We start from the raw sequence: 20575 nt of genomic DNA on the forward strand, positions 1-20575 counted from the left end.
TGGGCCTGGTCCAGCCTTCTTTCCGTGGGTTAAGCATTTAGTTCCAATCACCCTATCTCTTCTCTGTTGGCTCCCTTCTAATTTTTTGATTTCTGCATGTTCTTGACTCCGATTCCGCTGCTTTTGTTTTATAGATTTTGTAGGTTTCCTTGATGGCTTTAAATTAAACATATCCCCAGTCTTTTCCAGAAACCGCATCACCTTGCAGCTACCCCAGAGCAGTGGTGTCCGTGGGGTTTCCTGGCTCCTGTCTGAGGCCGAGCCTGGGCTCCTGGCTGCGGTTCCAGGCGGGTTCCGGGCAGACTGCTCGGGCTCCGCTGCTGTCGGGCTCCTTTCCCTGTTCTCACCCGTCCAGTGGTTCGGAGACAGACCCAGGGGCCCAAGCTTCCCCGCTGCAGCAGTGGGGCCGGGGCTCTGTCCTCGGGGCGCAGCTGTGCCACTGGCTGGCTCCTCCGGGGACTTTGCCCTCCAGTCCGAACTCCTCCTGGGTCAGCTTCCCCGACCTCGTGTCTGTACCCGGCCCTGCCCAGCCCGTCTGCCTGCGGCCACCTTGGCTCCGACCCCGCAGGCGACCGGGGCAGCCTCTGCTCGCCGCTGCCTCTGGCCTGGAGGAACATGCTGTCCCCCAAGGCCCGTCCACGTCTGTCTTCTCGACCGTCACGTTGGCGCGTGCCGAGTGTGGAGCCGATGGCAGTTCAGCACCATCACTCCACGTGCAGCCGAGCTGCATTTCCACCCTGGGGTGTCCCGAGATGAACAAGTGGGCCAGGTGAGCCCCCAGGATGGGCCTGGGCCAGGCCTGAGGGTACAGCTGGGGCCACCCCCACCCCTCTGCTGCCACCTCTGCTCTGTGTCCACACTGTCACGTGCCAGGCCCCAGAGGTCTGCCCCTGCCCCAGCCAGGGCACCCCCTTGAGGACTCAAAGCCCTGAAACTGGCCCCCCCGCCGCCTGCCCCGCCACCCGCCCCGCCTGCCGTCCCTGGTGCCTGGCAGCACTTGCCAAGCCGTGTGTCCCTCTGTGCCCCCTGCTGGCGGGGAGCGCACACGTGCCAGACGTGCTCCGGAGTCTCTGCGCTCAGGGACTTGTCCACAGAGGCAGCAGGGGCGGCGGCTGGGGACGCAGACTCGCGTCCCACTGCCCAGTTCAGGGCAGCTCCAGCGTGTGGCCTGGGGCACCCGCCCCGTCCAGCAGGCACGACGAGGGCCCGTATAGATGCCATGCCCCTCCCTGCACACACTGGATGCCACGCCCCTCCCCGCACAGACTGGTCGGCACTGTGCTGTTGCCAACTGTTTATTCAGACCCTGAACAGGTGACCAGTGACATGCAGGTGCCCTGGGCCCATAGCAGCCTGGCCTGCAGCAGCCGGACCCACATCTCGACCCTGACGCTGGGAAGTTCCCAGAGGAGGGAGCCTGGGCTCCCTGGGCAAGGCTGGGCCCAGCAAACACCACCAGGGCCCCACAGGGCTGGCCGAGGAGAAGGTGTTGTGCAGACTGTCCCAGAGCCCAGGCCCAGGGGAAGGGGGTGGGTGAAGAGCGGGGGCCCAGTGTCCTGTGCAGCCCAAGCCAGCCAGAGACGGCCCCGGCTGCCCAGGGCTGAGTGTCACAGCTGTGGGAGGCGGTGTGCGTGCACGAGCGTGGTGGGGGCCGGGCCGTCCCCCCCCCTGTGGCCCCCGTCCTAAGGCATTTCTGCAGCAAGCTTCTCTGCCCCCGTGCGCTCTGGGCAGCAGCTCAACCCCCGGAAAAGGGCCATGGGCCTCTGTAGCCTCCTCGGTGGGTCCCAGCGCCCCTCAGCGCCTCTGGCTGGCGAACCAGGAGAAGAAGGGGCGAAGGCGCGGGCGCGGACGCGGGGCTTGGCAGACACGCACCGTGCGTGGCGAGCGCCAGGCTTTGATGGTGGCGTCGTCGCTGGCCGTCAGCAGGAGCTCCTGCTCCTGGGGGCTGAAGACCACTGAGTTGACCACGTCCTGGTGCCGCAGCTTGGCCAGGCAGATGTTGTAGTGGCGGTCCCAGATGTAGCCGTGCCGATCCTCCGCCCCACTGCGAGAGCGCCTGGGATGAGCCCCCGCCCGCCCACTGGGGCCCCTCCCCACCCGGCTCCGCCCCCGGACCTGGCCACGAAGTCCCTGCTGACGTCCAGGAAGATGAAGAAGCACTCATCATTGGGCGTGTAGGCGCGGTGGGCGCGCAGGGCCCGCTTCACCTCCCGCATGGTCTTGAGGTCAAACACCAGCAGGTCGATCTCCTCCGCGATCGGCGGTGGCTGCATGGGGTCGGCCACCACCGAGCCGCTGGGCCAGGCGCGGCTGTTTACGTACAGGTACCTGCGTGGGCACGCTGCTCAGTAGGGGCCTGCGGACGCCCCCACCCAGGCTGCCAACAGAGGCCCACCTGTTGTCGGGGGACAGGCCCATGCCGATGATGTGTCCGTGCACGTCGATGACGTGGTCAAGCGCGTCGAAGAAGGCATCGGAGCCCCGGCCCTCGCCCAGCACGGGCCCCGCCGTGGTCATCTGGTGCGGCAGGATCTGCTTGATGCCTGTGGGGGCCGGGCGGGCAGCGCCTCGGTGCCTGGGAGCGCCCAGACGCCCGTGGCGCCGCCGGCCCTGTGCCCCCGATCTGAATGTGCGCCCCGGGGGGCTGCACAAGTGCTCACCCCCAGGGCAAACGAAGGAAGGGACTCTGCGCACAGACTGGCCCCGCCCCGCCCTGGGAAGCCTCGCCCGGCCCCTCACCGATCTGGTGCGGTGAGTAGGTGAAGCAGCCCGTGGTGAAGATGAGGAGTTTGCTGCCGGCGGCGGCCGAGCCGCGCTCCGGGGGCTTGGTGTGGCCCTGGGCCAGCAGCTCGGCCGCCTTGGTCTCCAGCGCGCACTCTGACGGCTGGGGCTGGGCCCGGCCCTCCAGGAGGCGCCGCAAGCCCTTGGTGCGGGCCGGGCCCGGGTCGACCGCCGGCTCCTCGCTGTCGCTGCTCAGGTCGAAAACACAGCCGGGATCCGCGCCAAGGGCACCGGCGTCCAGCAGGAGCTCCGGGCTGTCAAAGCGGCTGCAGTCGGCCACCATGACGGTGCGGATGGTGCTCGCGTTGAGGTTCTGGATCTTGAAAAGCCGCTTCACCACGTTCACGTTCTCCGACTCCACGTCCTGGGGGCAGGAGCGCGGCGGTGGGCACGGGCTGCTGGGGACCGCCGCCGGCCGCAGGGCCCCCCCGCGCGCACCTGGAAGGCGTTGTTGAGCCAGAGCACAGAGCACGACGTGGTGTCCCCAATGCGGTGCAGGTTTCCCGAGATGAGGCTAGTGTCCGTGAGCCAGCAGCCGAACACGTCGTAGGGCTTGTTGCGCACGCGGGACAGCAGGGCGAAGGTGTCTGCGGGGAGCAGCAGGATGGGGCGGGGGGGGGGTGGGGGGTGGGGGGGGAGGAGGAGCTGGAGGGATGGGGTGGGGTTGTCCGGGCAGGGGGCGGGGCTGGGCATTAGGGGCGGGGTTGTCCGGGTAGAGATGGAGCAGGGGCCTGGGTGGGACGGCCCCGGTGGGAGGGCCGCCCAGCCTCGGCCCAGTCTCACCTAGGCTGATGACAGCGATCTCGCCCGAGGAGGAGTTGTGGGGCCCCAGGAACACCCCGGATGCCAGCAGCAGAGAATCATCCTGGTTGAACTGGGAGAACTGGGTGTAGCTCCAATTGTAGGGCCGCATGTCTGCGCTGTGCAGCAGCGAGATGGTCAGGTCGTTGTTCCAGATCTGCATGGGGGGGCCAAGCAGGTGTGCCTCGTGATCCCGCCCTGCACAGGGCCCCTCTCCTGGTTGGCTCGGCTGAGCCGGTGCTTGGAAACTACCATCCGGTGGGGGCCCCTTGTCTTTGGCTGTCAGACCGCCGGAGGGATGTGAGTACGCGGGGCTTGGGGCCGGCTCTGGAGCAGCTGCGAGCAGGACCCTCTCTTCTCTGTAGGCAGGTAGGGCCACCCAGCCCCAGCCTCCCAGCCAGGGTGATCCAGGCCAGTGGTCCAGGTCCCGGGCCTCCCCATGTGGACGCAGCACACGGGCCGGCTGTCACTCGTGGCCTGGCCCTCTCTTCCTACAGGGTTAGACGCTCTCACCTTCACGGTGCAGTCCTTGGAGCAGGAAGCAAACTGGTAGCCCGAGTGGGAGAAGCTAAGGTGCAGGACCTGGTCGGTGTGCTCCTTGAGAGTCTGCACCTCCACGCAGGGCACTGTGTCATAGAGCCGCCGAAACTCCTCGTACCAGGATGTGGCCGCTGTGTGTGTGTGGGCGTGTCACACTGGGGCCCCACGCCTCAGAGCCAGGGCCCTGACAGCCAGGGGCCAGCCCTGCCCACCCTTTGGCCTCCCTCCCAGGCCCTGCGTTTTGAGGCACAGCCTGGCTGTCCTCGACCAGCATGAGGACCAGTGGGCTTCACGGCGGAGTGCAGGTGCTGACCTGGGTGTCGGGGCACGTTGCGGGCCACCTGGTAGTAGCGGTAGAACTGCTCCCTCCACAGGAACTCGTCCCGGGACACGGCCTGCCATTGGTGGCACACCAGCCCCGCGGCCAGCACGTCGGCCGGGCCCAAGTTCAGGAAGATCTGGTAGACGAGGCTGTCGGGGAGCAGGGGTGTGCCCCCCTCGTCCATCGTGACATTCTGCCCAGGCGGCCCTGAAACCCATGCATGGTCCCCTTAGCCGCCAGTTGGACCAGGGAGAACACCAGCCCCCAGGCCCAAGGAGAGGCGCAGGGGCCTGGGGCTGAGCTGAGGCAGCCCACCAACTGCCCCGCTGGGAATTCCATTGGACTAAGCATGTGCGGAGAACCCCCCTGGCCAAGGATCCAAGAGCTTCATCAAGCCTCCTGGACAGCCATGCTCCTCGGACCCCACACTCCTGAGGGTCCCCCCCCGGAAAGGCCAAGTGATCCCCGGAACAGGCAGCTTCCCGGCCTGGTCCAGCCTGAGGTGGAGCTGGCGGCGGGCCCTGAGACCCCAGACCCACCCTCACCCCAAAAGGCCCCCTCCTCAGGACAGGCCTTCTGGGTGGGGCCCTCTGACCCCCCCCCCCCCCACAGGATCCCAGGGAGTCATCTGGCTGGCAGGGCTGGTGACCGCTCGGAGGCCGAGAAACGAAGGGTCGGTGAAGCCTGTGCACCCTGCCTCTCTGACCTTGCTGCCCCAGGCTTCGGAGCTGTCAACATGGGACAGAGATCCTTCTCAGGAGAGACTTGGGGCCGGCGGGACGAGGGCCAGCCCGCCCGCCCCAGACGCCGCCAGGGACACCAGCCGGCCCTGGCCTCTGCCCTCTGGCCTAGGGGAGCCCTGCCAGGTGGGCGACGAGCCAGTGCGGCCACTGCCGGGTGAGCTGGGGCCGGGGGCCGGGGGGCCGGGCCGGGGATCGGGGCGGGGTGACGACGCTCCCCGGGGCCAGGGCGCTGGGGTCCGGGCCGGGGTTCGGACATGGCTGGTGTCGACGCTCCCCGGGCCGGGCGCACTCACCGCGGCCGCCTCCGCCCGGCTGCGCTGCCCCCGCCCCGGCGTCAGGCCTCTGCCCGCTGACCCGCTTCCGCCCTCCGTCGCCGCTCCGGCCGCCGCGTCTCTATGACCGAGGCCGCCAGGCCAACGCCACGAGCCCCGAGGCATCGATGGCCGTCGAGGGCCGAGCCCGGCAGCCCGCGTTGGCTGTTAGTGCGCCTGCGCCTCAGTCCCCGCGGCCCGGGCGGTACTTCTTTGTGCGCCTGTGTTTGCTCGGTCTCTCCAGAAACAGCGCCCCTGGCGGCCGGGAGGGGCGGCGGCCGAGCGCCGTGGGTCGTGGGCGGGGCTGCGGGCGAGGCTCGAGATCTCCGGTTCGAGACTTGGCTCCGGCGCTTCCCAGTGTCGGGCGCAAGTGTTCTTCGCTGTGGGGATAAGACTAGTTCGTACCTCAAGGAGCTGTTGGCAGCTTAAGGGAGATGAATGTGCAAAGGGATGAGCACCAGCCACACTGGGAGTCACGTGGGGGCTTGTGGGCAAGAAGCCAGAGGTCAACTCGGACTTTGTACACAGGACATGGCGACAGGGCCCTGCCGAGAAGTGCAGGGTCGAGGTCAGATGTCCAGGGTGAGGCTGAGTTCGTGAGGAGGCTGGGGCAGGGGCCGGGGCCGGGGCCGGGGGTGGGGGTGGGGGGGCGGTCCGTTGGCTTGGCCCAGGGCCGGGGAGGTGGGAGGATGGACACAGACAGCACTGGACAGCGGACTCCGACCCGGGACTTGACCATCCTGCCCTGCGCCTCCCCCAGGCCTGTCACTGTCGCTGCCGTCGCCATGCTGACCCCCAGGACGGCATCCCTCTTGACTCTGCTCCTGGCCGTCGGCTCCTTGGGTCAGAGGGCTCAGAGACCCCCTCGGCCCCCGTCCCCCATCAGCACCATCCAGCCCAAGGCCAACTTTGACACTCAGCAGGTAGACTTGGAGGAGCTGGAGCAGGGGCTCGCCCAGCTTGGCAGCCCCCGTCCCCGCATGCCCTCACGTGGCCTGTTCCCAGTTTTCAGGGACCTGGTTCCTTGTGGCCGTGGCCTCCTCGTGCCGCTCCCTGCAGGAGCAGGGCCACCGGGCTGAGGCCACCACACTGCATGTGACTCCTCAGGGTGCAGCCATGGCTGTCAGCACCTTCCGAAAGCTGTGAGTCCCGGCACGGAGCCCCGCCCCCACCCAGCCCCCCGACTCCCACCCCAGCCCCCAGCCCTACCCCTGCTGCGGCCTGCGTCCCTGCGACCAGTGTCCCGGGAGGCCCCACCCAGTTTGGGGTCCCCAAGCCTGCTGTGCCTCCTCCCACCCCGAACCCCCAGGGATGGGATCTGCTGGCAGGTGCGGCAGCTCTACGGTGACACGGGGCTCCCAGGTCGCTTCCTGCTCCAAGGTGAGGCGCGGGCCACTGGGACAAGGGTGCAGGGCTGGGGCTGAGGCTGACCGCCCACCTGGCTCTGCCCAGCCCGAGGCGCCCGAGGGGCGGTGGACGTGGTCGTTGGGGAGACGGACTACCGGGGCTTCGCCATCGTGTACCTGGAGCGGGCGCGGCAGCTGTCGGTGAAGCTGTACGGTACGTCCCCGCGGGACCGGGTCTGCACACCCGCAGGGCCGTCTGGGTGGGCCCGATGGGCACATGGACCCTCCCCTCCCTTTCCCCTGCCCTTGCCGTTAGGCCCAGATGTGGGGACAGAGAGGAGACCAGTGGGGGGTGGGCAGGGGTCAGATCGCAGCCCCCGGCACACAGCCCAGCTCCCAGAGCGCCCTGCCCGCCCAGCCCGCACCCACCCAGCGGGCGCCCAGGAGCCCTGTGTGTCCCGCACGCAGCCCGCTCGCTCCCCGTGAGCGAATCATTCCTGAGTGTGTTTGAGCAGCGGGTCCAGGGTGCCAACCTGACCGAGGACCACATCCTGTTCTTCCCCAAGTATGGTGAGTGTCCCTGCGTCTCCCCGCGGTCCACCTCGCCCTCCCCCGTGCCCCATCCCTGCCACCCCTGACCCCGGCCCCGGCCCCCAGGTTTCTGCGAGGCCGCGGACCAGTTTCACGTCCTGGACGGTGAGCGGGCAGCGCCGGCGGGGTGGTGTGGCAGGGGGCTGGCCGCCCGCGGCTCCCTCCTGCTTGAGTCTCGTCTGTGCTGCAGAAGCGAAGAGGTGAGGCCGGCGGCAGCCCTGCACCGAGAAGCAGCCAAGGCCCTGGAGGTGGCGGCAACCGCCGCCCCCCTTGCTGAGTGGGGACTCTCTCCCGTCCGCCCCCGAAGCTGCGCCTCACCCCCAGGAGCTCGGGGCGCTGCCTTCATTAAACGCTGTCAGTCTCAGCCCCTGACTTCTTCCTTTCCACGCTGGACCCGGCCGGGGTCTCTGCCCACCCGTCATCTCACGGACACATGGGGCTGCTTCCCGGGTGGGCCAGGAGGGCATCGGCTTGTCTCCTGGTGAAGAGCCCTCCCCAGGGGGGTGGGGGTGGGGAGTGGCTCCTTCTCAAGGCCTAGAGTGCCCAGACTCCCCGACCCCAGTGTCCCCTCCTCTGGCCATCGCGCTGTGGTCACCCTTGTCTTTCCTGCTCCCTGACTCTGTGCACGCCTGCCCTGCTGGCCTCGCTGGGCTGCCCCGGGTGGGCCCAGGACCTGAACTCGCCTTGTCCAGACACGTTGGCCTTTCCTAGAGGGATGCGGAACCCGCCCCTCAGGTCCTTTTTGTCGCCTGCTGACCACTGAGCGCCCTCCTGGGAGGCAGGGGCCCAGAGTCCCAGGGGGCCCTGTGGCCAAGGCAGGACAGGCCCTTGGGGAGGGTAGGCAGTTTCAAGGGAACGGGCAGGGAGGCTCCACTCCAGTTCCTGGGTGGTGCCTGGGTCTGGGGGGAGCTGGCATCTGTCTTAGGAGGATGGGAGGCTGGGCTGCGCCTCAGCTACCCCAGGGGCTGGCAGGGCCAGACAGGGCACAAGATTGGCCCGCGATCGGGACTGACCACCCCGGCGCTGAGTCCACTCCTGGCATCGGGCATCGGGTGCCCCTGAGGGGAGATCATGTGGGTGGGCGGCCAGGGGGCACAAAGAGAGGTGGGGGGTCTGTACCCCAATCTGGGGGAAGCAGGCCTGCCAGTATTGGGGTGAGCACGGGGGCCCTGGGTGCAGAGGGAGGGACCCCTGGACAGACGGGGTTGCCCCCAGGAGCCCACACCCAGTGTCAGCCCAAGGTCACCAGCCATGAGGGCCCACAAGATGATCTCTGGCGTATAGAGAAGACCTTTCTGGAACGTGGGAGCTCCGAGGCCCAGGGAGAGGCAGGCGGGGACTGGAAACGGTGTCCTTGCCCCCCCCAGCCGCTGCCTGGAGGGGCCCTTCCGAGTGACTGTGGACCGTTGGGAGGGGGTCAAGTGCTGGGACAGGGCCAGCCCCCTGCAGACTGCACGTCCCTTCCACACACCAATGTCCCTGCCAACCCGCCCATCCCTCGCCAAGGGTCCCCCGACAGTGGAAGAAATGCCAGAGAGAAAATCCGCGGTTGTAAACATTTGATGCCCGAGAAACAGAGACCAAAGTGCGCGAGTACAGAGCAAATCACTCTGGGATCCAGCTGTCCTTCCGTCCCTCCAGCCAGGGTCTGCCCGGGGCTCCCACCGGCAGGGACAGCTGCTGGGGGCGGTAGGGAGGGAAGTGCTCCCGCCCGCGGTGCCAGGGTCCACGTGGGCTCAGCTCCGGCCTCTGCCCACGAGAGCTCGCCTGTCCAGACCCGTCCTGTTAAACAGCTGAGGACTTCGGCCAATTCCCACAGCGCTGGAGACGTGGGAGGCTGCTGCCCCCCACGCACGCCCACCCCGCTCCCCATGGGAGGCTGGCGCTCTGTCCCGTCGCCCCACCCCACTCCCTCCCTCACCCCGCACCCGCCCCTGCTGGGCGAGAGCCACGCCAGTCAGCGCCGTCCCCGGGGCGTTGTGGACGCCTGTGCCTGGCACCCACTGCCCAGCCAGAGCACCATGTGCCTGCCTGGCCTCCTCCCACTGTGCCCCTCCCCCAGTCGGGAGAACCTGGGGAGAGTTTCAGGGCAAATGGCAGCCCCAGGCTTGGGCCGGACCGGGGCTGGAGGGTCAGGGAGCTGGTCATCGGCTTGGCCAAAGCCGGGCCTGGGAAAAGGGCCCAAGTCGCCCTGTTTGGGGAGCCTTAGGGTCTGTCTGATGAGCATTCCTGAAATGCCCACTGCATGCCAGGCTCTGGGCACACAGGTGGCCGGTCCCTGCCCCTGGGAGCTTGAGGTCCAGTGCTCACCATTCCCTGACGATGGCGAGGCTGAGGGGGCACCTGGGAGCTGGACCCCCACCCCAGCCCCATGTCATGCCCCCCAGCAGCCTCTTTCCCTGGGTGAGCTGTAGGCCACAGAACAGGAGGGACCACTGCCTGGTCCCTGGAGAGCAGGTTCAGAGGCCCCTGGTCCCACCTCTGCATGCCCACCCGCCCTCCTCACCCGCTGGCCCAGTCCAGACCAGGAGGCCTGGCGTGGCGGTTGCTGGAGGGCTCGGTGTCCACAGCGGGCAGGGACTGTGCCCGACACCCCAGTCTGGGCCGTGCCCACCCCGTGTCCCTCGGCGCCGGCCTCCCAGAAGGGCAGACAGGGCTGGTGGGAAGAGGGGGAGACAAAGACCCCAAAGAGCAGAGCTGGAGGCCACACGGGCACCTGTGTCACATGGGCCGCAGCTCAGAGCTGGCAGGGCCCCAGAGAGCCCCCTGCACGCCTGGCCCCGTGTCCCCCAGATGGAAAGGAGGGCCTCTGCTCTGGGGTGTGGGCAGGCCGGGCTCCTTAGAGGCCCCGTCTCAGGGCTTCTGGGGAAGAAAGGGTCCTTCCAGCAGAGCTGAGCATCCCAGGGACCACGCCAGGACCTCTCAAGGGATCAAAGGGCCGAGGCCACAGAGCAGGCCAGCCCCACCCCCGGCTGGCTCCTTACGCGGGAGAGGGCGGTGGGGAACGGAGGGCTACCGTCTCGACGCATTTGGTTTTGCTAAAATGTTTAACAAGCTCTAATTAAATTTTCAAAAACTGGGTGAAACAATTGTAGCTCTAGATGAATCGTTTTTGTTTTAAATTTATTTGTTTTTATTTTTGGCTGCATTGGGTCCTTGTTGCTGCGCGCGGGTTTTCTCTAGTTGCCGCCAGCAGGGGCTGCTCTTCCTTGTCATGTGTGGGCTTCTCACTGCGGTGGCTTCTCTTGTTGCGGAGCAGGGGCTCTAGGCGCGCGGGCTTCAGTAGTTGTGGCACGTGGGCTCAGTAGTTGTGGCTCGCGGGCTCTAGAGCGCAGGCTCAGTAGCTGTGGTGCATGGGCTTAGTTGCTCCGCGGCATGTGGGATCTTCCCGGACCAGGGGTCGAACCCGTGCCCCCTGCATCGTCAAGCGGATTCTTAACCACTGCGCCACCAGAGAAGCCCCAGATGAATCGTTTTTATGTAAAGGTATTTATTAATTACAATTTGTTTGGGCCTTTTAATTACGAGAGGTGGTTTTTAATATCTTAGAAGAAAGAAAAACCTTGAAAAATCTATGGAAACTACCCTCTAACTGGCAGTCTTAGTTGGGGAACGTGGAGGGGCCGCTCACGCCCAAGGACCACTGACCTGGAGCGCACTGGCCTCGCCCGGACCTGAGGCTGCCGTGTCCCAGGCCCCCGGCGCCATGGTCCCACAACAGGTACATCGCTGGCCCCGTCACGGGACCGCCAGGTGCTCTGTGCTTAGCCCTTCTCTCTCTCTCTCTCTCACTTTTTTTTCTTGCCTCGTGGCTTGCGGGAGGTCCCAGTCCAGGGACTGAACCTGAGCCACGCAGTGAAAGCCCCGAATCCTAACCACTAGGCCACCGGGGAACTCCCTGTGCTTGGCCCTTCTTGCTGGGCGCCTGCCCTCCCCGTCCACACAGGAGCTCCGGTGGGCAGGTGGGCCAGGCCCCTGAATGTGCGGACAGGGCCAGACTTCCCTCACTGCAGAGGGGCCCTCCAGCTCCCCCAGCGCGTGGGGGGCCTTCAGGGGGGTCATCCCACGCTGCCTGCGCTCACCCAGCACTGCTCCTCCTCTGCTGGCTCCACCCCAGGGAGATGAACAGGGCCTGGAGGTGGGACCCCTGGGCCTAGGGCACCACTCAGGCCTGGGGTGGCGTGGGGACCCCGCCTGGCCTCCGCTGCTGCAGGGGCTTTGTGCCGTGGCCTGTGCTGACCAGGGAAGGCCAGGTGGTCGCAGGGGTGGGCGTACTTGTGGAGGGGCCGACGGCTGCCCCCGAAGAACTCCCCAGGGCACCCACTGGGAGGGCACCACCTGGGGGGTCAGAGCGCCCCCAGCCCGGGACGGGTGCAGAGGGGCGGGTTTTAGGCACGATCTCGGGTGGGTTTAGGATCAGGTTGGGGTCAGCGGGGTCGGGTTGGGGCCTGCAGGGTGGGAGGTGGAGGCCAGGTCTTGGGGGAGCTGCCGCCCCAGCTTCTGTTGGAGCGTGATGGGTCCTTTGGGAAGTTCCAGGAAAACCACCTTGTTGTCTGCAGCTTCTCTCGCTGTGGCCAGAGTCTGGAAGCAGGTGAGTTGTGCTAACCGGCCAGGCCAGGGGAGGTCAAGGCTTGGGGGCTCGGCTCCCCAGACACCCCCCGCCCCTTCCCCGCCCGGGGCCTGCAGCTGACCTGGAGGGGCCTCGGCGGCCGTCCAGCTGGCAACGGGAGACACTCCCAGGGGAGGAAGGGCCCCAGCAAGGGCCGGGCCCTTCCCAGAGGAGAGGGGGCCTGGGACAGAGCCAAGGCCTGAAGCCCTGGGCCTTGGGCTCTCTCAGTGGCCTGGCTGGGGCTCCTGCGCAGGACAGGCTGCCCCAGGCCAAGGGCGGGAGGAAGTGGCTCAGGATGAGCTCACGGGTCAAGTACAGGCCCTTCCCGCTATCCGATGGAGCCCAGGACCCACGCACTCTGCTGCCAGTGGGGAGGAGGGGCTCTTTGGGGGCTGCCCGCGCCCTCCCCAACTACCCCCCAGCCCCCAGGACCAGCGTGTGGGTGCCCCACCCCGCCAGGCTGGCCTGCCCTGCCCCCTGCCCTCCCTCTGGGTCGTGACCGCAGGGCCCCCCACTTTGGCTTCAGGGACTGTGGAGCAGCGTGGAGGCTGGCGGGCCCAGGCTCTGCGCCGTGCTCCTGCAGCGAGAATGCCCCAGCCCTGACCCGCCGGGCAAGGAAACGTCATGCCCCGGCCCGGGACGGAGCATTCTGTCCTCCGCCGGTGGTGGCGTGCAGCTGGGGTGAGGCTGCAGGCGAGACACTGCCGGCCTCAGGTCCCCAGCGTGGGGCGCCCGGGATGGGGGCCGAAGCGGTGCAGAGCCTGGCTCTCAGGAATCTGAATGGGAAGGTCGGGGCCCTCCCTGGGAGCTGCTGGACCCAGCGGGCGCCCCACCTCCCCAGGCTGGGACCCAGATGCCCACCCCCGAGGTGGGCCCCGCCCCTGCCCAGCCCACCCGCAAACCCTCTGCACCCACCTCTCCTCCCGCCGGGGTCCTGAGGAGGAAAGCGCAGGGGACACACCCCCAGGGAGGGGCGCCTGCCAAGCAGGCCCCTAAGGAGGTGAGTCCCTGCGTCGGCAGCAGGGATGGCCAATTCTCTCCCCTCCGTCCCTGCCGGGATGGGGCCGTGGTGTGCCCTGTGGGTACTACTCTCCCTGCCGAGGGCCCTGAAGGGCCAGACCTCACCCACACGGACAGTCCGCAGCTCAGTTTCGCAGAGCTTCCAGGAAACTCAGGTCAGGGGCTGGGAGGGAGGGGGAGGGGGCCGGCCAAGTGCGGGTGCAGGGAATCCAGCCCGGCCAGCCCTGCTCTCGGCACCCCCATGGACCCCTGAATCCAACAGAAGAGGACCCTAGATTCCCTCCGTAATCCCCGCCCGTCCCTGAGAGGTGGAGACATCTCAGTCCCTCTGTGCAGATGAGGAAACCGAGGCCCAGGGAGGCCAGTCACGGGCCAGGATCACCGTCCCCACCAGGCCCAGGGCAGCCTCGGGCTCCTGCCCACGTGACCGGGGCAGACCCAGCCTGGGAGCCGTTGCCTAGTGCAACGGGGGGTCCTGGGCCATCCTGGACTCTGCCTACCCCCAGCCCCTTGAAGTTTCAGGGCGAGTGGTTTGTCCTCGGCCTAGCGGGCAGCACCCACAAGCCAGCAGACAGGTCCCTGCTGAACCCTTTCACAGCAACGTTCATGATAAATGAAAACAACCTTTTGGAAGTGGCATATGCCATGATCCGGTGAGTGAGGATCCGGGGCCTGTACCCCCAGAAGCCAATGGCTCTGACTCAGGTCCTCCATAGGTCCAGGCCACACTCTCCCAAGGCCTTCCTCCTAATGTGATGTCCAGCATAGGCTGCTAATGACCTAACCCAGCTCCGGGGGTGTCCACAAAAGAGGGGAGGCACTCGCTAGATCACAGACTCGGAAGAGCCCAAGGGCTGGTGGATGTCAGGTATAGCTGGATCCAGGAGCTCAAACACTGTAATCAGGGACCCATCATCCCCTCCCTTTCCTCCTCTCAGCTCTGCGTGCCCTAGACTTCTGTTCAGGCAGGTTCTCACCTCACGGGGATAGAACGGTGGCTTACGCTGATGTCCTTCTCAGGGTCCCAATTCCAGAAAACAGGGACCATACAGGCTGGCCTGGCCATGGTGTCTGATTGGCTCTTCTGGAGTCCTGTGCTCCCCCTGGACCAGTCCTCGTGTCGTCCAGGGTGATAGGCGCTCTGGTGGGCCAGCCTGGATGACCAGTTGGGGAGAAGTGGGGAGCCTTGATGGACTGCCCTGGGAATCCCCTGGGGGGTGGCACAGCCCTCTTTGGGGGATGCTGAAGCCCCGTGGCCTTCCTTGCTCACCCGCCCAGAGACCCCTTTGCTTAGGGCTCTTTGGTTCCAGGTAACATGAAAAAGGAAGCTCAAGCAAGGCAGTTTGTTGACAGGGGTAGCTCTTGGAGGCCAAGAGTGGGACGCAGTCCAGCCCCTGAGGGTCTACACTCAGCCCCCTGCCCCAACCCTCTGTGTAGGCTCGGCCATGCCAGACCCCCACCGGGGAGTCTCTGAGTCCTGGGGGTGTCTGACTCGCCTGCTCCCCATCCCTCAGGAGGCTGATTAACTGGGGGTCAGGGACCGAGTGCAAATGCAGCCACCGGACGCCTTCTCTGTTGCTCTTCAGACAAGTGTGTTCACCTGGCCAGGTCACCGAGCGCCGAGGAGAGCGGGGAGGGCTGCAAGCCCAGCTCCCACCCTCTCGCTTCCCCCGGCCAAATGCAGGGCTGCTGGCAGGGCGCCGGCCCACCCAGTGCTCCCACAGGGGACATCACGGCCCAGAAAATGCCCTCTCTCTCGGGCTTGCATATCGGGTGCATTTCGGGTCCAGTTCCAGGCTGAGGAGTGGCCAGCGGGTGGGCTGGACAGACGCCGCGAATGGGTGGGCCACGCTGATGGGAGAGATCATAGGCCCGAGCCCCCGCCCCCTCCCCGGGAGGCAAAGCCCCCAGCCTGCCCGGCCCTGTGCGGGGCTCGTGACCAGGGGCCCTCCCTGTGGGCCCACCTTGGGGCTGCCCCTGGGAAAGGCCCAGCCAGGTTCTGGAACCTTCTTCCTGTGCCCGTCCCCCCCCCACAGCAGGGGCCAGCGCTGTGTCATCTGGTCTTATGTGCTGATTTTGGGGACCCAGCCTGGGAAGTTCTCGGTGGACCACAGTGGCGGTGAGAGGGAGGGAGGTGGGGAGGATGGCCTGGGGGCACTGGTGCGAGGACCCTGACTGTGGCTGTACCACCCCCAGTACGCGGGCCGGACCCCGAGGAGCTCCAGGTGCACGACACGGACTACGCGTCCTGGGCGTGTGCGTGTGAGTGTGTGAGTGTGTGGCTTTGCATGGTGTGGTGGGTGGCACGACGTCGTTCCGGGACAGGGCCCCTCCTCCTCCCTCCCAGCCCCCTGCTGGGTGACTTTGCAGACCCACCTCCACCCCCAGAACAGAGGAGGACCTGACACAGATGCCCCCGTCTGGGGAGGGAGGGGGAGATGGGCTTCCCGCCCCTGGGGATGTGTGGACAAGGGGCCCACGTGCAACCCCCAGTGGGTGTAAGGACACTTCGGGAACAGAGACCCCAGTCTGAGCATGTAGACACTGCCCTACCCGCCGCCAGGAGCAGCGAACCCCTCCTCAGCACCCCTCTTCGAGACCCCCATGGAGCTCCCTGCAGAGGATGAGTAGGGTGCCCCCAGAGCCTGTGTAGAACTGGCCCCACTAGAGGGCAGAGGGCATCCAGAGAGACCCCTGCTGTGTGTCTGACCTTCACCTCCAGGAACACCCACCCTCAGGAGTGTGCCGGGGTGGGGCCTCATTAGCACCCCCCTGAAGGCAGACCTTCCTGTATCCCGCCCTGGGCTATGGCACCTGGTCGACAGACACTTCCACTGAGCAGGTTATAGCAAAGACCAGGCAGGTTCTGGGCCGGAAGCCCTCCCGGATGACCCCATAATAGACCCAAGCGGCACCACATATGGCGCTTGCACAGTCGTGGTTTAAGGTCCATCGTGTATCTGACTACAACAGCACAAGCTGCCCAAGCACAGGTCTGTTTTGATCATCACTCTGTCCCAAACAGCAAATGACACCTGTCACAGGGGATGCTGTGAACACCTGTCAGCTGGGCGGAGGGGGGTGGACGGTGAGTGTATGGATGGATGGAGGGTGGGTGGAGGGATGGATGGAGGGATGGAGGGACGGAGGGATGGAGGGATGGGTGGATGGATGGATGGAGGGATGGGTGGATGGATGGATGGAGGGATGGAGGGATGGAGGGATGGAGGGATGGGTGGATGGATGGATGGAGGGATGGAGGGACGGAGGGATGGAGGGATGGGTGGATGGATGGATGGAGGGATGGGTGGATGGAGGGATGGAGGGATGGAGGGATGGAGGGATGGAGGGATGGATGGATGGAGGGATGGGTGGATGGAGGGATGGAGGGATGGGTGGATGGAGAGATGGAAGGATGGGTGGGTGGAGGGATGGGTGGGTGGAGGGTGGGATGGATGGCTGGATGGATGGATGGAGGGTGGGTGGAGGGATGGACGGAGGGATGGAGGGATGGATGTTGGGATGGAGGGATGGGTGGATGGAGGGTGGGATGGATGGATGTTGGGATGGAGGGATGGATGGATGGAGGGTGGGTGGAGGGATGGACGGAGGGATGGAGGGATGGAGGGATGGGTGGATGGATGGATGGAGGGATGGAGGGATGGAGGGATGGGTGGATGGATGGATGGTGGGATGGATGGACGGTTGGAGGGTGGGATGGAGGTGGGTGGGGGGTTAGATAGTGGGAGGATGGAGAGGTGGAGGTAGGTGTGAAGGTGGCTGTGTCTTTGACAGAAGGGCTTCTGGTTGTGGGGGTGACCTTCCCGAATGAGCCAAGGATCAGCCACTCCCCTGTGACGGGCCGGCTGCCAGGTGGTGGTACACAGGGATCCCCATGGCCGTGGTCTCTCTCCCTCCTGCCTCGCTCCTTCCCCTGTCCTTCCTCCGCTGACCCATGGTGTTCTCCGTGAGTCAGGTCTAAGCCCTTGCCAGCCTGGGGCCTGGACCAGGCAGGGGACAGCAGCTGGGTGGGGTCCGGGCACAGGAAGCAGGCAGAGAAGAGGAGGCACCCAACCCAGCTCCCGCCCCGTGAGTGGGACCTCACAGGCCACATTCCCCCCTTAACCCTGAACAGCCCCGCAGGGGGTGGGTTCCTCTGACAGATGGGGAAACTGAGGTTCGGGGTGCTGGCCAGCCCCTTGGCAGGGTCACCGGATGCCTGGCCTCAAGGCAGCCCCCCCGCCCTGCCCGCCCCTCCTGGGTCTAGCCAGTCGCCACCCTCCAGGCCTCCCCATGGTGGCGGGTCTGCGGCTCACTCTCAGCTGGGCCGGAACCACCGCCTCGGCTGCAAGGTTACGACCCGCCGTGTGCGGGTGGGAGCCGCCTCCTTCCAGGCACTCGGCTGCACCCTCGGGTGGTGGCCGGCTCCCTGGTCACCGGCACAAGCGGAGAGTGACACCTGGGTCACAGGGCTGCTGGCGTTCCCCAGTCCTTGTCACTGGGGCACAGGGAGGACGGCCTTCAGGCCCTGCTGGGTCCGGGCCCTGACTGCCGTCAGCCGTTCTGCCAGCCTTGGCTCCAGCCGTGCGTTCCCATGGGCCCGCCTGGTTCCCTGAAATAGGTTTTAGGGGCCTCTCTCTCCTGGCCGCGCCCGGCACTGGGCAGGGGCCTCGGTGACTGGGCAGCCCCTCCGCGCAGCCCTGGGGAGCCCTCAGGCTCCAGCACCGGACCCTCGCTCGCCCTCCTGCCGGGGCGCTGCGGCTCCCTCCGGCCATGGGCCCCGGGGCCTGCCCCCTCTCCCTGCTCCACTCGGAGAGCCCCCTCTGTTCCTGGAATAAAGACCCCTCCTCATACGCCCACTTGGGGAAGGGGCTGCGAGAGGCGCTGAGACCAGGCAGGGCAGGTCCAGGAATGTCTGCCCACCACAGAGGCCCAGCCCAGAGGCCGACGGCTGGACACGGAGCCGCGGAGGGCAGCCCTGCCCGCTGCCCGCCTGTCCGCCTGCCAGGGCCTCCTGCTTGTCCTGCCCCCGGCAGCTGGATTGAGGGTCTTTACCTTGGCCTCAGTAAAGGCCCTTCAGGGCCTCCCCTCCTTCAGGGCAGGGTCAGTGGGGGACGATGGGGGCAGCTGGATTGTGTGTGGCCCTGGGCCGGCCTTCGTCCCTTTGGTGCCCACCCGGGCCTCCAGCAGGTGCAGGGAGGGGACCTGCATTCCCGCCAGCCGCGGTCCGGCACACACCAAGGCCACACAGAGCCCTGTGTCTGGGACAGCGACATCGAGGGGCCACCTAAGGCTTCCCCCGGTCCGGGGAGGGCAGGGCCTCATTCAGGAGAATGGTGGCAAGCTGCCCTCGCCCACCCGCCCAGGACAGAGGCCAAGGTGACTCGTACATCTGACGGCCGGGCCACATGGGGGCTGGGATCGGCTGGGAGCTGCCCCGGCCCTGTGGCAAGGAGGCCCCTCTGGCCCTTATTAGGCCACACCCTTTCCCACTGATGTCCCTGCCCGTGGGGCACTTTCTCTGGACCTGTGTCCACCTGCAGGCTGAGAGCCAGCCAAGGATGGCTGGGGGGCGGGAGACAGGTGCTCAGGTCCTGAGGGGCGTAGCCGGGGCTGGGCAGAGAGGGACGCTGGAAGTGTGCGACCGGGCCTGCGGCTGCTGTATTTATCATGGTGGGAGGACAGAGGTGCCTTGTTTAATAGTCTGAAGATCGAGTTCTGACGCTGAGCTGCCCACGCCTGCGGGCAGGGGGAGGAGGGCCCTGGCCCTCGGTGACAAGAAGCACAGGGGCCCTGCAGGACGTTCCTGCCCCTGCACCCTCCTACCTGGCCCTGTCCTCGAGGGCAGGGGCCCTGCCTTTCCCAGTGGCTTGACTTTGGCCAAGTCAAGGCGTAGCTGTTCAGGGTCAGTACAGTCTGAACGGTCACCGTGAACAGTACGCCGCCCCCCCCCTGCCAGCCTGAGTGTTGCCACAGCTGTCCTGCTGGCCGGCTGCCCAGGACACCCCCTCGCCCATCCCACCCGCAGCCTCTCTCTGAGCCTGGCTGGACGTCCCTCCCCATGCTCTGGGCAGCCTGGTTACCAGCCTGTCCCCAGGATGGGTCAGTGTCGCCTGGAACCCCACCTTCTGCCCTTCGACAAGCAGAGAGCCTTGAGGGGCCCTGAGGCCAGGGACATGGGTGGTCCAGCCAAGCCCTGGACGCAGACTCGCCAGCACCTGGATCTTTAGAGGCACAAAGACATCAGAAGACCCAACCCCCCAGATGGGCTCAGCCCCTCATCTCTCTCAACCAAGCCCTCCCTGCAGACCAGCAAGTGTGGCAGCTGTGGGCCAGGCAGGGGCAGACGTGGGCAAGGGCCACAGACCGTGTCCCACCCCCCCGCGGGGGGATTCTAGCCCAGCTGGCCTGGGCCCAGCCCGAGCTGTGCCCATGACATTGGTGGGGACACTGAGTCCAGGAACCTGCGAGCTAGCGCAGTTCTGGTTCCTTCTAGGTCTCTGAGGTCCCTGAGGGCGGTGACATGGGCGGGAAGACGGAACTGCATCTGGGTGGACGCAGTGACCGCCACCTGGGGGACCATTTCAAGGGGAGCAGCCCCGCCCCAGGGAGGGAGGGCCCTTGAGGTCTCAGGAGCTTGCTGGGGTTTAATCGTGCATGGTGGGGACAAGCCAGGGCAGCCAGAGGACGGCTGCAGAACTGTGGGAGCTCGGAGAGAGAGGGGACACGGGCTCCGGCCACCTTGGGACCAGCCTGGGTGTGGGAGAGGGCGGGACCACAGGAGGGTCAGACCCCCCCTCCCTTCCCTGCTGAGGAAGCCACAGCTTTCCAGGCTGTTGCGGAGAGGAGTGGGGGTGATGCTGAAACATGGCCTCCACCTCCTCGGCCTTGCCGGGGTCTCCCGCACACGTGCCACACGCACACCACACACAGAGACACCACGTGCACACGCACACCACACACAGAGACACCACGTGCACACGCACAGGCGCACACAACACACGTGCCCACACAGCCTTTGCTCCTGGTAACTTCGGCGCACCTGCTGTGAGTGACCGAGGTCCGCAGCAGCCACACACGGGGGACAGCCGAGTGTCCGCCCACGGATGAATGGACACACAGGGTCCCGGCCATCCATCAACAGAGGACGTGACCGCCGCTGACCAGGGCGATCGAGGCTCCTCACGCCTCCCCCAGTTCCTGCACGCGGAGCTGTTTCCAGGACGCAGCCCGGAGGCAGCCCTGTGTGGCTGGGCCACCTGGGCTGCACACGCGCCCGCCTAAGCCCCTAAGGCCCCCGAATGAACTGTTCGGATTCGTTGGGTGCGGAGAGCTACTCGTTTTGCGGCCCAGGACAAGCCTCGTGGGGACGTTCCCTGTTCCCTCACTCACGACGCCTGCCGACCTGCAGGGTCCGCCTCTTCTTCTGTCTCTCGTCGCCCTCCACGTGCGGGGGCCGGTTCCCGGTTTCGGCAGGAGAGCTCCGGGGGCTGTGAACCTGCACCGCAGTG

The 20575-nt window shown here is 66.6% G+C and overlaps 2 protein-coding genes across 4 annotated transcripts; one reads left to right on the forward strand and one right to left on the reverse strand.

The window, feature by feature from the left end:
* Positions 1 to 1279: 1279 nt before the first annotated feature.
* On the reverse strand, positions 1280 to 5637 carry FBXW5 (F-box and WD repeat domain containing 5). Of its 3 annotated transcripts, none has more exons than XM_036856203.1 (9): positions 5481 to 5637; positions 4436 to 4651; positions 4096 to 4253; positions 3565 to 3739; positions 3220 to 3368; positions 2740 to 3145; positions 2396 to 2543; positions 2116 to 2310; positions 1280 to 2044 (listed from the first exon to the last, which is right to left on the reverse strand). In XM_036856203.1, exons 2-9 carry the CDS (start codon positions 4626 to 4628, stop codon positions 1795 to 1797), a joined length of 1674 nt encoding a protein of 557 aa, XP_036712098.1. In that variant the 5' UTR covers positions 4629 to 4651; positions 5481 to 5637; the 3' UTR covers positions 1280 to 1794. The 3 variants fall into 3 exon arrangements, with proteins under 3 accessions (XP_036712098.1, XP_036712096.1, XP_036712097.1); XM_036856201.1 differs by having other exon boundaries at positions 2116 to 2328; XM_036856202.1 differs by lacking the exon at positions 5481 to 5637 and adding an exon at positions 5151 to 5281 and having other exon boundaries at positions 2116 to 2328.
* Positions 5638 to 6038: 401 nt separating this feature from the next.
* On the forward strand, positions 6039 to 7799 carry C8G (complement C8 gamma chain). Its single transcript, XM_036856204.1, has 8 exons — positions 6039 to 6080; positions 6259 to 6421; positions 6504 to 6640; positions 6808 to 6878; positions 6951 to 7058; positions 7313 to 7414; positions 7502 to 7540; positions 7626 to 7799. Exons 2-8 carry the CDS (start codon positions 6284 to 6286, stop codon positions 7637 to 7639), a joined length of 609 nt encoding a protein of 202 aa, XP_036712099.1. The 5' UTR covers positions 6039 to 6080; positions 6259 to 6283; the 3' UTR covers positions 7640 to 7799.
* Positions 7800 to 20575: the final 12776 nt, after the last annotated feature.

The sequence above is a fragment of the Balaenoptera musculus genome, chromosome 6, assembly GCF_009873245.2.
Source record: "Balaenoptera musculus isolate JJ_BM4_2016_0621 chromosome 6, mBalMus1.pri.v3, whole genome shotgun sequence".
In the NCBI taxonomy this organism is placed as follows: domain Eukaryota; kingdom Metazoa; phylum Chordata; class Mammalia; order Artiodactyla; family Balaenopteridae; genus Balaenoptera; species Balaenoptera musculus.